Source organism: Octopus sinensis, linkage group LG9 (genome assembly GCF_006345805.1).
Source record: "Octopus sinensis linkage group LG9, ASM634580v1, whole genome shotgun sequence".
Classification (NCBI taxonomy): Eukaryota; Metazoa; Mollusca; class Cephalopoda; order Octopoda; family Octopodidae; genus Octopus; species Octopus sinensis.
In genome coordinates, this window is record NC_043005.1 from 95,521,885 (window position 1) to 95,538,970 (window position 17,086).

The 17,086-nt window shown below is 38.3% G+C and overlaps 1 protein-coding gene across 1 annotated transcript in view; it reads left to right on the forward strand.

Moving 5' to 3' along the window:
- Positions 1 to 824: 824 nt before the first annotated feature.
- The window catches only part of LOC115215835 (serine/threonine-protein kinase PLK1), a 147,215-nt gene continuing 130,953 nt past the window's right edge, over positions 825 to 17,086 (forward strand). The window contains exon 1 of the mRNA XM_029785163.2: positions 825 to 1,423. Within this exon, the coding sequence (XP_029641023.1) occupies positions 1,190 to 1,423 (234 nt within the window). The 5' untranslated portion in view covers positions 825 to 1,189. The remainder of the gene's footprint in view (positions 1,424 to 17,086) is intronic.

The window sequence follows — 17,086 nt, forward strand, 5'->3', positions numbered from 1 at the left end:
GGAAGAAAAACCTCCTACACACGATCTTCGGTACATACAACAGGAGACATAACTCCCACAACTATCAACACAGACACACATACATACATTACATACATACATACATACATACATACATACATACATACATACATACATACATACATACATACATACATACATACATACATACATACATACATACATACATACATACATACATACATACATACATACATACATACATACATACATACATACATACAGCACTGGAGACAACGACACTGCCATTAAAGATACGCGTCCTTACATAAAGAACACCGAAGATAGCCCAAAATGTAAATATATACACAGATACACACACATTCTGCATGTCTCTTACACAATCGTCAACAGACACACAGACACAGACCATATACTCTCTCATAAAGCAGTAGAAAGAGTCCCGCACACACACACACACACACTAATATACATACATACGAATTCTCTTACAATCACGTACATGAACTCATAAACACACACACGGACTGATACGCACATTTATGCTCACACACTCATTCACGGACACGTACACCTACACACATATACGATGTCACAAAGCAGCCAAGACAACCCCCCACACACACACGTACAAACATTTCACTCTTGCTTACACTCCTAATACATAGACTAACACTTAAAAACCCTCTTACACTCCACATTTCTACTCACACACTCATTCACATACAAGCACACTAACACACACACACACACACACTCCCTCTCTTCCTCTCCGTCTCACACATCTCTCTCACTCGTACAAGCTCTCTCTCTCTCTCTCTCTCTCTCTCTCTTACAACACATGCGCTCACTCTCACAAACACTCTTATATATACACTCCCATAATACAGACACATTCTTCCACGCACTCACTCCCATACACACACAGTATCACAGGAGAGCGATAGCAATTACAAACACCAATGAGAAGTTATGTTTTTTAAATTTATATTTTTATGAAGCTGTCCCAGTCAGATCCTACAAGTGTGCGCTGTACATGTACACAAGCGCGTGTTGTATATAATACATACATATATATACCATTTATACCTATACAAACGTGTGTATGTGTCTCTCTGTAGCCTGTTCTCTCTTATTTATCAAAACAAGACAACGAACAACCAGCCAAGTTGCTACAACAGGACAGTGGACGTGACACACTGTTGGAATGTCGCCCGGAGTAATAGCCCGGGCCACCAAAGCGGTCACTGCTCACGTGAAGGAGCTAAAGGGAAAGTCCAGCAGTAATAGTGGGAGCAGTGGTAGTAATAATAATTGTAACGGTAGTAGTAGTTGTAAACCTGAGTATGGACCTATTAAAAGCCGTGATAATATACCATCAGATATGATCCATAACTTCAGTACAAACACCACGTACAAACGAGGGAAATTACTTGGGAAGGTAAGACAAAGATACCTGTTGGTTTTTGTTTTTGTTTTTTTATTCGACACTTTATTTTTGTTGTTAATGTTCTAATGTGTGTGTGTGTGTTGTTAAGCTTGGTGCTGATGGCGGTGTTGGTGTTGGGGAGTTGTCTGTATTACTATTGTTGGGCTAGGTTGTGATTGTTAGTGTTATTGTTGTTGATGATGATGATAATGATGAGATCCGTTGAGCGATTGTCTTTGATAGTTTTCTAAGAAAGAAAGGAAGACAACGCGAAATGTGAGGAAGAGTCCAGACTTGATTTTGCGAAATTTGTTTTTCTTCTGTGTGTGTGTGTGTGTGTGTGTGTGTTTGGTGTTAGTATATGTGTATGCCTGTTGTGATATGCTGACCATTAGAGTACCTGATGTGTACTTGTTTTGTGTTGTATAGTTTAATGTTATATAATGCTGTGTAAGTTGTGTTATATTTTGTGAACTGTACAGTTGTGTAGTATATAGTATAGTGTGGTGTTATGTAGCTTAATGTGATATAGTATTGTGGGTACTACTTAAGAAAAGTGGTCCCGGTGCGCGCACTCGCGTAGTCGTGACGAGTCAATCCTACAACGACTACCCAGCAAAGTAAATAAAACACAAAATAAATAATTTTTTTTACACAAAGTAAATAAAACACAAAGGACCGACTAGTCGCGACTAGCTAGCGCTGATGCGCGACTACGCGAGTGCGCGCACCGGGACCACTCTTCCTAAGTAGTACCGTATTGTGTTGTATAGAGTGTACAATATAGATTGTTGTAGCTTGTATATAGTGTATAATACTAAACAGTAAGTAGATTGTTATGTTGTATTTGTATAATGTTGGATTGTGTTGTATAGTCTGATATAATAAAGTAACACTACTTTATAGTCTAGCTTAATATGTTTATCTAGTGATGTGTTGTATGGTGTGTACAGTGTAGAATATAAGTAGATTGTTGTGCTGTATTTTGTATAATTTTAAACAGTAAAGTGCTGGATAATATAAATATGGTATAATAAAGTGCAAGTCTAGTACTGTGATGTTGAATCGTGTACAACATCATAATTGTTTTATATTCTTGTGTGATATTAAACAAGGTAGTGTAGCATATATTTGACCCTAATAGATCATTAGATGTATTATTGTCAACTGGGATGGTATTTCAACTGTGACAATCCCATCTTTTCAGAGACATTATCCAGTGTGTCTCCTTTAAATTGGTTCGGTGTGATTTTAGAAAAGACTTAGCTGTCGTTTCTAGCAATCAAGCAGGCAACTAGAGCCAGCCACCTGGGGGGAAACTTCCCTCGTTGGTACTACACAATTGGTGCGTGTGTGTGTATACATACATACACACATACATACATGTGTATCTATATAAATCACACATTCTCTATATCTTTATATGTGTGTTGTATATATATATATATATATATATATATAATATATTTACACCCTTATTAATTAATTATATATATATATATATATATATATATATATACATATATATATATACATATATATATATATATAGTATGTATATATAGGTAGTGTAGTGTTGTATAAATGTAATGTACTATATACTACACTAGTTAGGATTATATAGTGTTGTTGTTTAACCCCAGGTCAACCATGATCGAAGGGACCTATTATCAAAGGACAATCTACCCACGTCCATCTTGTCTTTATGTGATGTCGCATTACATTCTTTTTTTATTATTTAAAACATGTGGAAGGATGATTTGAGGGAGAACTGCTGGCTATTTCTTCTAGGTCGGGCGGTCAGTGTTGTTGATATTGCCGCCACCACCCGGTCAGACCCAAACGGCAGACTTGTAATTAAAATGGTATTCCGGTTTATTTTGTTTTATTTACTTTGCTAGGTAGTCGTAGGATCGACTAGTCACAACTAGCTAGCGCGGATGCGCGAGTACGAGAGTGCGCGCACCGGGACCACTCTTCTTAAATAGTACCGGAGTGTGATTTGAGGGCTATTTTATGGAGTGTATGCAGTACAGTAGCAATAGTAATGTGTTGTGTAATAAAAGTGATGTGAAGTGTAGTATTGTGTAGCAAGTCTAGTGTTGTGTTGTATGGTATGTATTACCTCAGTAGTGTGTTATGTTACTGGAGTATGCAGCCCACTAACGTAAGGTCGTGAGTTCGATTCCCGGCGCGTTGTATTCTTGAGAAAGACACTTTATTTTACAGGTACTACTTGAGAACAGTGGTTCCGGTGCGCGCACTCGCGTAGTCGCGCATCCGCGCTAGCTAGTCGATCCTACAACGACTACCTAGCAGAGTAAATAAAACACGAAATAAATAATTTTTTTTACACAAAGTAAATAAAGCACAAAAACACAAAGTAAATAATTTTTTAAACAAAGTAAATAACACAAAAACGCAAAGGATCGACTAGTCATGACTAGCTAGCGCGGATGCGCGACTACGCGTGTGCGCGCACCGGGACCACTGTTCTCAAGTAATACCATTTTACGTTGCTCCAGTTCACTCAGCTGGCAAAAGTGAGTAGTACCCGTAGCTCAAAGGGCCAACCTTGTCACACTCCGTGTCACGCAGAATCTCCGAGAACTACGTTAAAGGTACACGTGCACATTAATTCCACGAATAGGCTGTTCTTTTGATCGGATCAACTGAAACCCTCGTCGTTGTAACTGGCGGAGTGCTTTATAGTGTACAGGTTTTCAACTGGGGTCTATATAAGATTTGGGGGAGGGGGGATCCATGCAAGCAAAATAGTGAATTTGAGATCCACAATAATATTTTAAGGGTCCATAAAATTACTTTTGCTTTTGATGTATTTTATCCAAGAAACAGCTCAGTTTCTTTTGCAAACATTTTACATAGTTCAACCGACACAATTTAATGTGTGAATAACAAACTAGAATTTTGAAAGAAGTATCTATAAAACTAGTTTTTAAACAGGGATATGGGGATCCACCAGAATTGAATCGTAACCAAGGGGGCCCAACCACTGGTATAATGTGTTGTTAAATGTAGATATAATGTGTTTTGTTGTGTTGTTTAGTGAACTGTAATATTAAATTAGTGTTTTATGGCATAGTGTATTGTAGTAGTGTTAATTATGATGTGTAAAACACAGTGTGGAGGCGCAATGGCCCAGTGGTTAGGGCAGCGGACTCGCGATCATGGGATCGCGGCTTAGAATCCCCAGATCGGGCGTTGTGAGTGTCTATTGAACGAAAACACCTAAAGCTCCACGAGACTTCGGCAGGGGTGGGGGGTGGCGAACCTTGCTGTACTCTTTCACCACAACTTTCTCTCACTCTTTCTCCCTGTTTCTGTTGTACTTGTATTTCGAAAGGGGTCAGCCTTGTCACATTCTGTGTCACGCTGAATCTACCAGAGAACTACGTTAAAGGTACACGTGTCTGTGGAGTGCTCAGCCACTTACACGTTAATTTCACGAGCAGGCTGTTCCGTTGATCGGATCAACTGGAACCCTCTTGCATGAGTGCCAAAGTCGAATACAAAGTATTGTAAATATACTTTGTGTAGTATAATAGTTTCAAAATTTGGCACATGGCCAGCAAGTTCGGGAGGATGAAAAGCAAAGTCGACCTCGTTGGAGCTTGAACTCATAACGCGAAGGTGGACGAAATATCCTAAGCATTTTTCCCGACGTACTTAACCATTCTGCCAGGTCGCCGCCGCCTTAACATTATGTAGTATAATATACTGTAGTATAGAACTTGTGTTTTATGGAGATGGTGTGCAGTGGTGTGGATGTATAGCATTTCGGCGCAGTTTTGTGGTAGTAGACAATAATGCAGGATTTATTTGTCTTCCAACTCCAGGTCGATCCTAATTGAGCAGAGTTATGATCAAAAGACGGTCGAGTCATGACCATTTCGTCATTTTTATATTTAGGGCTACATTTATTCAATGTCATTCTCTTTACAAGATAGCAGCGTATGGCTTGAAGAAATTTGGCTGCTATTTCTTGCAGGTCAAGCGACTACGTTAAAATATCCTTCATCGGATCGGACTCCTCTGAATATCCTTCATCAGATCGGACTCCAAGAAAGTGTAACATCATGTGAGTGTGTGTGTACCGTATTTACTTGCGTATAAGTCGCTCTGTTTTATACATGATTTTTAACTGGAAAAAAAAACTGAGGTGTAACTTATACCCGAGTGCGACTTATACACGAGTTAATACGGTAAGTGTAATGTTGTGTAGCCAAGTATATTACGATAGACGTAGTGTAAAAGTGTGGTGATGTAATGTAAGTGCTATGTAAGTGTTATGTAAGTGCTAAGCAATGCTGTGTAGTTCTTGGAATGATTCCAACAACTCCATGTTAACAGTTCGGTTTCATCTCAGAGTAGCTCCTCCGTCTGGCACCTCGTGGAATCAGGAACTTTGCCAGACAGTTGCGAATGGTTATTGTTAAACTTGTGGTAGCACTGGTGCATTTGTTGCAGAAAGAATCCACCTTAATTGGTCTTGCATTCCAACATAGGTCGACAGGTATATATATATATATATATATATACATACATTACGTATTATCTATTGTATGTCTATATTATCTGAATGTATATACATGTGGTGTATTAGGATTTCTTGCGTGAGGTGTTAGTTTTCTGTTTTTGCAGCACTGTATTTTGTGTAACGAGCTTGCGTAATATATATTGAATTTTTGTTGCTTAGGTTGAGTGTATAATGCATTAATGTGTACATAGTGTGTGTGTGTGTGTTGTGTGTGTGTGTGGTGTGTGTGTGTGTGTGTGTGTGTGTGTGTGTGTGTGCTTGTGTGTGAAAAGCAAATCTTGAGTATTTCGTTCGTCTCATATGTTAGTATTACTATTATTACATTGCTTTAACTTAGTTTACTACGGTTACAAAACTATGTTTAGATTGCTTCAAGTTATAATTGGTTAAGTTTATTTGATATAATGTAACACACCACACTCACACATATGTATATATAAATATATGTATATGAATATATGCATATATATATATATATATATATATATATATATATAATATATATATATATATATATATATATATAAATACGTTTAAATATTTGTTGTGCAAGATTTTATTGGCTAAACTGGCAATATGACCATTCCGAAATATAACAATATATATAAATAGCTTTACATATAATACACACACACGTACATATATATACATGCATACATACATATATATAAAAATGGGGAATTACCTTAGGTTTCCCGTCCATAAAGGTTTGGGTTTATGGCGTATATTCAGATTCCAAAACCTGTTGGCCCATGACCTCTTAAAATGGGGGGGAGAGGTTATATATATATAGTATATATATATATATATATATAATATATATATATGATATATATATATATAATATATAGATATAGAGAGAGAGAGAGAGACAAGGAAAAATTATGAAAAGGCAGAATGCTAAATTGAAGGTAAATTTTAATGAAAATGGGTGTATGGGAAATTAAATTTTTTTTTTTTAAATATATATTAATTCAAACCGGTTTTCGTCGCAATGCGACTTTTCAAGAATTATAAGGTGAAAAGAAAATTTTTGTAATTGAAGAGGGGGGAAAAAAAAAAAATTACATTGTTTTTGCAAAAAAAATAATAAACATATGCAAAAATTTAAAAAATATATATATACATATATATATATATATATATATATATATATATATATGTATAAATATATATGTATATATATATATATATATATATATATATATATATATGTATAAATATATATTGTATATATATATATATATATATATATATATATGTTAATAAAATAGAACATATGCATATATATAAACATATATGTACGTACCTACCTCTACATGTACATATACACGCAATATGTGTACAGGACACCAAAAAGACGTCGAACACATAGAGAGACGAAACACATAGACACAAACCAAGGAACAAGACAAGCAAAAAAAAAAAAAAAAAAAAAAAAAGGAGAGATACAGGACAATAAGCACAACGAAAAATCCCCTTCTTCAGTCGCTAAGATTTCATCTACTAAACGTTTCGAAGGATAAAATATATATATATATATATATATATATATATATATTCCTATCGTTAGACGATGTATAAAGGTTCGACAATTTCTTATCGAACAACCACACAGATGATTTGTTTATTGTGATCAAATGTTTGTGTACACCTAAGCTCACTAGGGCGGCGAGAGCTGGCAGAAACGTTAAGCACGCCGGGCGAAATGCGTAGCCGTATTTCGTCTGCTGCTACGTTCTGAGTTCAAATTTCGCCGAGGTCGACTTTACCTTTCATCCTTTCAGGATCGATAAATTAATTACCAGTGAAACACTGGGGTCAATGTAATCGACTTAATGCTCTCCCAAATTTCGGGCCTTGTGCTCAGAGTAGAAAAAATACAAATAATCTCACTTCCTCCATCAAATCAACATTACCTGTACAGGTGCAACGGGTGCCACATGTAAGATGAGCCAATGATCGCAGAGCAACGTGAAATGAAGTGCTTTGATCAAGAGCACAACGCAACGTCCGGTCTGAGAATCGAACCCACGATCTCGCAAGCGTGATTGCAACACCTTTAACCACTAAGTCATGCGTCATCACATTTACATGTGTGTGTGTGTGTGTGTTGTGTGTGTGTGTGTGTGTTGTGTGTGTGTGTGTGTGTGTGTGTGTGTGTGCCTAAACATGTATAAGCGCAGGAGAGGCTATGTGGTAAGTAGCTTGCTTACCAACCACTGCGTGACACCTTGGGCAAGTGCCTCGGGTCGTTCAAAGCCTCGTGAATGGACTTGGTAGACGGAAACAGAAAGAAGCCCGTCGTATATATGTGTATGTGTGTGTGTATATTTGTGGGTCTCTGTTTGTCTCCCCACCATCGCTTGACAACCAATGTTAGTGTGTTTACGTCCCCGTAACTTAGCGATTCGGCAAAAGAGCCCAACAGAATAAATGCCCCAGTCAAATAACCGAAACAAATAAGAGGATAAAAGAATATATATATATATATATATACACACACACATATATTTATATATATATATATATGTATGTGTGTGTGTATGTGTATATATGTATATGTATATATATATATATGTATATATGTGTGTATGCATGGGGGGGGGATTGGCATGCACGTGAAGTTATGTGCCCCATGTATTTCAGCTGATCACTAGTAAGCACACGTAGTAAGCGCACTAGCTGGCAGGTGAGAATGCAGGGGGGGGGGGCTTTCAAGTCACATGCACTCTAAGAAATATACACACGTGTGTGTGTGTATTGACAATCAGACAGATAAAGATAGACAGACAGATAGATAGATGTCCAGAAATAGCTATAGGCACACGCGTGGCTGTGTGAAGTTCGCTTCTCCACCACGAGATCCTGGGATCAGTTCAGTCGGATATATAAATGAATTGACTGTGAGGTAAGAAGCTTCCTTACCAACCAGATGGTTCCCAGTTCAGTCCCACTGCGTGCACCTTGGAATAGAAGCTGGAAGTTTCGAATCAGTCCTCTTTTTCTTTGATATCTATATCTGCAGGACAGCTGACCTCTCTGACGGTACATACCTTTGCCCCTCTGTCTCAAACAACAATATCCGGCCTGCTATGTTTACATTTGACAGAAGTTTTGATGGGAATATTCCACCAGTAGTCCTCGAATTGGTGTTCATGTATGTATGTGTTTCTTGGAGGAGACAAAAGATGTAATATTAAACACCAAGCGCGTGGGCAGGGACACACACACACACTACACACACACGCACACACAAATACGTAGCGGATTAAAGCTATTATCTATGAATGCATCGATAAAATACTGCAGAAACAGTTGTAAATTTTAAACTCCTCTTGTGTCCTTTTATATAGGCGCCACACCAATCCTGGGTCGGGTCTACGGTTTGTATTGGATTTGATACATATATATATATAGACTCTCTCTCTCCCTCACACACACACACACATACATACATCAATACATACACACATACACACATTCACACATACATACATATATTTATGGGCTCGACTTTTACATGGATACTACTTTTGAGGGGCTGAAATTCAAGCTAGAATCCTAAGCACCGTCTCAGCAGGAGACGCCCAACTGGTCTCTAAGCGAATAAAAACAAAAACACAATGAATTCCAGTAATATTACCAATTCCATGCATCAAAACACACGTCTTAGTAAATATTTTTAAAAAACCATAAACAAGACCGTGTGGCTCTCACGAATATTTACACTTCCTCTTTTATTTGTATCCATCAAACTTAGCAGACTAGCTGAGTGAAATCAATTTATATCTCATAATTATGTTATATTCTTTTCTACTCTAGGCACAAGGCCCAAAAGTGTGAAGGAGGGGCCAGTCGATTAGATCGACTCCAGTACGCAACTAGTACTTAATTTATCAACACTGAAAGTATGAAAGGCAAGGTCGACCTCGGCGGAATTTGAACTCAGAAGGCAAAGACAGGCGAAATATCGCTAAGCATTTCGCCCGGCGTGCTAACGTTTCTACCAGTTCGCCGCCTTCCATAATTATATTATATTGCCACCGGTAACATATCTACCCGGTACCGGCATGCCACTATCTACCGTAATATGGTGCATACAGCTGATGCCTACACGGCGTTTCACATCATAGGGTAAACAGTGTGTCGTGTTCTGTGTATATGTTGTCCCTAACAGAATTGAAAAAATAAAAGTTGCACGGTGCCATGTGCAGTTACCAGTAAATGTCCATAATGTGGTGTAGAGTTGTTAATCTGTAGCAGGGATCCCCAAAGTGTGTTCTGCAAAACCCCAGGGTTCCCTGAAAGTTATCAGGGGTTCCACGATTTTGAAAATAATGTTGAAGGATTCCATAGCAAAAAAAGTTTGGGAACCACTTATCTAGTGATTAACTAAATGTTTTTAGGCTTACTGAAGTCATGCCTCTCTACGAATTCATGCAGTGGTGTTTGCTGTTGTTCGCTGACAGCATGTCTGTGAAACACGTTTCTCACCGTGTAAACAAACAAGCGTATGACGCATGTGTTTATTGTATTTGGAGATGAGGAAAATATAAAGGTTGCATGGGAACCACTGATCTTGCGATTAATTGAATGTTTTTAGGCTTATCAAAGTCATACCTTTGTACGAATTCAGACAGTGGCGTTTCTCACCATGTAAACAACAAGTGTATGACGCATATGTTTATTGTGCTTGCATATGTATGCAGGCTTGCAGCATATCCTGTGCATAGATATTAGTAATGGTGATGTAGCACCCATCAACAGATGTGTACTGCTCGCTATTTACTATAAGCACCGAGCGTTCCACCTCTAGAGCGGGCTACAGTAAGGTAGCCACACAATTTTGTAACAGTTATTTCTCCGTACAGGATAATACGGTACCTTGATCCACAAATGTCTTCTCGTTGTTTGGGAAATACAAGGGTACACTTCTATACGGAGTCTATGGAAAATTCCCAATTTGGGAGCCAAAAATAGGGGTCGATTTTTACGTGAGATCGAGTGTGAATCTAGTTGGTTTAGCTGCCAGAATCAATTTCTGTTCGAATTGATTTCATATTCAGTGTAAAATCAGTAAATAACGAGTTATTAGCAATTAAAGTTTGAAAATGTTGGTAATTTTAGCCAATCGTAAGCCACAGGCATATTCATGTCTGTTTCCATAGTAACAAGCCAAGCATGAGAACTCTTTTATCAGCGAGAAAGCATGTGTTTTGACAAATGTATTCTACGCGATGCCACTTGCGTTGGCGCTGTGTTCCGTTGCTTTGTGTCCGTCTGTTGCTTGTACCCTGGTTGTGAGGTGTGCTAAAAATAGCAGCTAAATAAGGCCTTAACTTACACCCCTCCCCCATTAATTTTTTTATTGCATAATCGTATGAATTCTCGTGTATAGAGTACAAATTCGCTACAATTTTCTGAAAATTCCAAATTTTAAAGAAGCTACGTTTTTGTCGTACGTTAAGCAGAATTTGATCTGCTTACAGTTTCATATAAAAACGCGCACTATTTTCAGAATGTTGACAACACGTGCAGACACGCACAAAATGACAGCTTCCAAATCCTGTTTCCTAACTTGGTGAAAACGATCAAACTTTAAACCTCTATAACTTCTTTAAAACATTTTCTTGGAAAAAGTGAAATAACTCCAGCAATTCAGCTTGGAAAGGGAGATTAATGTGCCAAATTTTAACAGTTTCGATAAACTTTAATTTTTCAAATGCTGGCACCCAAACCAACTCAAGTATAGTGAGGGCGCGTGGCTCAGTGGTTAGAGCGTCGAGCTTACGATCGTGAGGTTGTGAGTTCGATTCGGGCTGCATGTTGTATTCTTGAGTAAAACACTTTATTTCACGTTGTTCCAGTTAACACAGCTGCAGAAATGAGTTGGGACATCACTGGTGCCAAGCTGTATCGGCCCCCTTTGGATAACATCTGTGGCGTGGAGCGGGGACTGCTGGTCTTCCATAAACAACCTTGCCCAGACTTGTGCCTAGGAGGATAACTTCCTAGGTGCAATCCCATGCACACACACACACACGCACACGCTTATATATATCATCCAATATATCTTCCTTTTTAAGATGGTAAAGAGCGATTTGAGGGATATCTGGCTGCTGTTACTAGTAGCACGTGTATTGACCCATGACCGCGTGCATCGTTGCCAAGAGTTTGGTTTATGTAACAGAAAGATAAGGTCAGTGATAACGATATCAGTGCTGTTGCTGCTGCTGAGAGTGTTAGAGAGTGGAGGAGGAGGAGGAAGTGATAGAAGTGATGGTGGTGGTGGTGGTGGTGGTGTAGATGGTGACGAAAACGAATAAAAGGCCCCAACAAAAGTATGAGCTCTCCACTCGCAGCCTTGTCAATTCTCCTTCCTTTCGAAGATTTCGTTTTAGGAACGGACCGCACTCTATAAAGATGATTCACCACCATCATAACACACAACAAGACACCCGGTATTTGCCAGTGTGTGCTTCCCCTCTCTCCTCTTTCTCCCACTCCCTCTCTCTCTCTCTCTCTCCTCTCTCTCTCTCTCTCTGACATACACTCACTTTGCCGCACACACATATTCTCTCATCTCTTATCAACACAGATCACACACACACTCATGCGCGCGCACGCACACACGTTCATGTTGCATTTTGTCAAACGAAAAATGAAGGATAGTTTATGAATCTTTATACCTCTCGTGGCTAGTTTCACGCCTTTGTGTTCGTCTGTCAAACTTCCGTGTGTGTGTTTGAATATATGTACGTAGGACTTATGTATGTATACGGGGATGCGTTTTCAATGTGCTTTTCTGAGAATGAATCGCTGTTTTCGTTTAAGGTGTTGATGTTTTGTTATTGTTACCATTCTTTTCTTGGTGGTTGTGGTGATGATGATGATGATGATGATGATGATGAATGATGATGATGATGATGATGATGATGATGGCGGTGGAGGAAGGAGGACAATATCGATGGCTAAAGTTATGATAACAATAATGTTGTTTGTACCACCCACACAGGGCACCAGAAAAGTCGATTTAGGGAGAAATGATGTTTGGAGAGATAAATCTGTGTTGCGCTGTGTATGTGCGTGTATATATATATATATATATATAATATATATATATATATATATATTTACTCACACACACACATACATACACACAATCACACATGCACACACACACATACTCATACTCATACACACTTATATTTACATACACGTAGTAAACATGTTTAGCGAATCCTGACTTGACAGATTTCGGATTTAAAAGAAGCAGCAGCAGCAGCAGCAGCAGCAGTAGCAGTAGCAGTAGTAGTAGTAGTAGTAGTAGTAGTGGTGGTGGTGGTGGTGATGATGATTTCTTTCATTTGCCATCAGGGCGACGGATAAGGGGATAATAACGACGGACATAAAGTGTAGCGATTTATATTGAATGAAATGGTAGAAATAAAAAAAAAGAGTATACATATTATACAATGTTAACAGATGAAAAGAAATATATATAGTGTAATAAATAGGGAAAAAATGATAGTGATACGATGCTCGTGATGCTGGAGAACCTCCTAGAGCCAATCGAGAAACCTCACCATCTAAGATCCTGTTCCCCATTTTTTTGTTTTCTTTCCACTAAAAGAACAGGGCTTGTTTGTTTTGGTGGGAGAGGCGCTAGTCGATTACATCGACATAAGGACTCACCTTGGGGCTTATTTTAATCGACCCCGAAAGTCGACCGCGGAGGAATTTGAACTCAGAACGTAAGGCCGAAAAGTTATCTTCGATTAAATGAACTTTCAGCATCACTACATATATACATATATATATATATATATATATATATATATATATATATATATATATATACATACACACACACACAGACATACATATACACAATGTATGTGTGTCTATACACACACCACACACACACATTCCACAACAGAGAATATCTTTAAGTGTCAGTTATCTATAAATAGACTTCAGCTGTCCTGGCCTTTTTATCAGTGTCAACAGTTTTGATGGTGTCTGCCGAGGCAGTGGTGGTTGTGTGTAGTGGTGGCGTGGCGGTCTGTAGCGATGGTAGCATCTGGTGTAACGGTGTGGTAGTTGTGGAGTCATGGTGGTGTCTGTTTTGTGGTGCTATCTAGTATGTAGCGGTGCTTAGTGCATGGTGAATTCTGGCAAGTGGTGTGAGGAGGAAATTTGCAATAAGTGGTGGAATCTAGTTTGTAAAGCCTGCCTTGTTCGTTGTGACGTGGTGGTAGTAGCTTGTTTGGTTACAATGATGTTATGGCGGTGCCTGGTTTGTGTGTGTGTGTGTGTATGTTGATTAAGGTTGTGTTGAAGTTGTGCAGACCCGCTCAGGTTTTGATCAACCAGGCCACCAAATGACACGTGATTTCACTGAATTGTCAACCATAATCTGAAGTCCGACAAACACTCGTTTATCGGATGGAATGCAGTGTGACCTGCTGGGCATGTTACACTATTCCCGCTATCTCGTTTTGTTATTGTCTCTGGTGACCACAGCACTCGACTTGGTCAAAGCGCAACAGGTTTACCGCTGCAGCTAAGATACTGATGATGTGCCACCCCGCTCCAACGCGTTTTCATGTGTACATACGTACCATTATGGAGAAGTACAGCTTTTAAGTTTCGTTTTGAAGAGTCAATAAACAAACGCCACTCTGCAGGATCATGATTTTGTAATAAACATTCGAAAAGTCCATCGATGTTACTACAAAAGCAAAGCGGGCCTCCAACAGAAAAACACTTTTGTAGAACCATATTTCTCTGCCGAAAATAAATTATACGAACACCATGCTCTAGCAAATACTTCTCCTTCAGTGTTGATGTCAACAGTTCTGGTAAAATCATTACTGCTCCAGAGAAAATACCTAGCGTCATTTCGCCCGTCTTTACGTTCTGAGGTCAAAATCTGCCTCGGTCGACTTTGTCTTCTGTTCTTTCAGGGTCGATAAAAATACCAGTTGGACACTGGAGTCGATGTAATTCGACTAGCTCCTTCCCCCAATAATTCAGGCCTTGTGCCAAAATATGAAAGGGTTATTATAATGTTACTGTTTGTTCTTAATAAGCAGTTTTGTTGTTTGTTTAGATCAGCGGTTCCCAACCTTTTCACTACCACGGACTCCTTTTATTTAAATGAGTTTTCCCACCGTCCCCAAGATACTGAAAGGTCTGTCAGCTTAACATGTTCACGGACCCCCAGTACTACCTTTACGGATCACGGGTTGGGAACCACTGATTTAGATCAATCTACGTAGAAGGTGTGGTTACTTCCTATTTACCTGTTTGTTCACATCTGCTGAATAATAAACGTCAAGTGACTAATACCTACTATAATTCAATACATGATATACATAAACATCAAGAAACAACATTCATTCAAACTAAACATTTCCTCAATGTTTTCCAAATCTTCAAGACCTGCATTGATGCAAAGACAAATCAAATTTTGATATAAAATCTTTCAGACAACTGCAATGAAAGTATAGGGAATTTATATATAAATTCCCTACTGGGAATGACCAACTCCAAGAGAATCTTACATTGCTTATAAACTCTACATCTGGATGGACTCACATTAAACTCTGTTGGACTTTTGGATTTTACTCAAATGATATTGGAATATTACACATATATACCATTATGCCTATAAAACGGATTTACGAATTCAATAACCATACATATCTTACATCTATTTTCTTTCCTCCACCTCACTCTCTATTTGTATCACATCGAAACTAACTATGACTTAACTTTTGCTCTCACACCGTCTCCGATGAAGGGATATTATTAATTAATATCCTAGAAACAGCTGTAAGACCTTCTATCTATAAATGCCCTAATATCTATACAGCCTTGGTTTTTTATCTCATTACGCAATAAATTCATATATATATATATATATATATATATATTAAGAACAATCTTACTTAGAAATGGATGCGTGCGTTCCGTCATATAATAAATTAATAAACAAAATAAAACATATGCATATATACATATATATATGTACGTACCTACCTCTACATGTATATATACATGCATATATGCGGTCTTTGGTCATTGGTCATTCAGGAACCACTAAGGTGCCAAGCATTGGGACTGAACCTGAAACCATATGGTGCTTCTTAAGCACACAGCCATTCGTGTGCCCATAGCTTGATTTTAATCATAGCATGGTCTGTTTTTATGCACCCGGTATGGGGCAGTAATCAAAATTAATACCCAATGTTTAACTGGTTAAAAAATAACCGTTCGAAATACAAACTGTTATAACAGTTTTCAGCTGATCACAATGGCGTTCTCGCTTCGAGAATATTAACTGTTACCAAGACCAAAGCGTATGATTTTTTCTATGTGGTAAATTAATCAGTTGAATTTTGCTAACCATCGTTTTTAAATGGTGCATGGACCACTGGAGGAGAAGTAGCTTCTGTTAAATAGTCTAATTTGCTAAATGGAAGAGACAAATTCTCTTGCGAGAGAGCTTCTACGGAATGGTTTTACTTGCTCAGTCCAACAAATTTCCGACCGCTTTCAACTAGTTATTGCATGGGCAAATGTGAGTGATAGCTTTCTATGTAGCAGACGATTGATTCTCTTCAAACAAAATTTCTATCGTCTTCAAAGTTTAATGTGTCTGTGTGGGGACAGTTCATACTAAGTATCGTAATTTGCTCGGTGTAGCAGACGATTCTCCTTCAACGAACTTCATAATGTCTTCAAATAGCTGCCTCAAATTTTTAAGTTTTATATATTTTGTGACCACGATATTGATTTTTTTTAATGTATATTTAACACAAAATTTGGTTTTTCTTGGAAACGAGTTAGTTACAAATCAGTTTGATTAATTTGAAGTACATGACTGATTTATATTTTAACGACTCCTAAAAAATGAAAGCAAAGTCGATTACGGCACTCGATCATTCTGCCGCGTATGAGACGTTTTGTCTTAACCGTTTCGGCGCCACTTATTGGGCGTCGATGATTCGACGCTGACTTATTTGACATCAGACATTTCCATGCTTCTCTCGTTTTCTCCCTTCTTCCTCTCCCCTCACTTTCTGTGCTTATTAGTGTGTGCATGA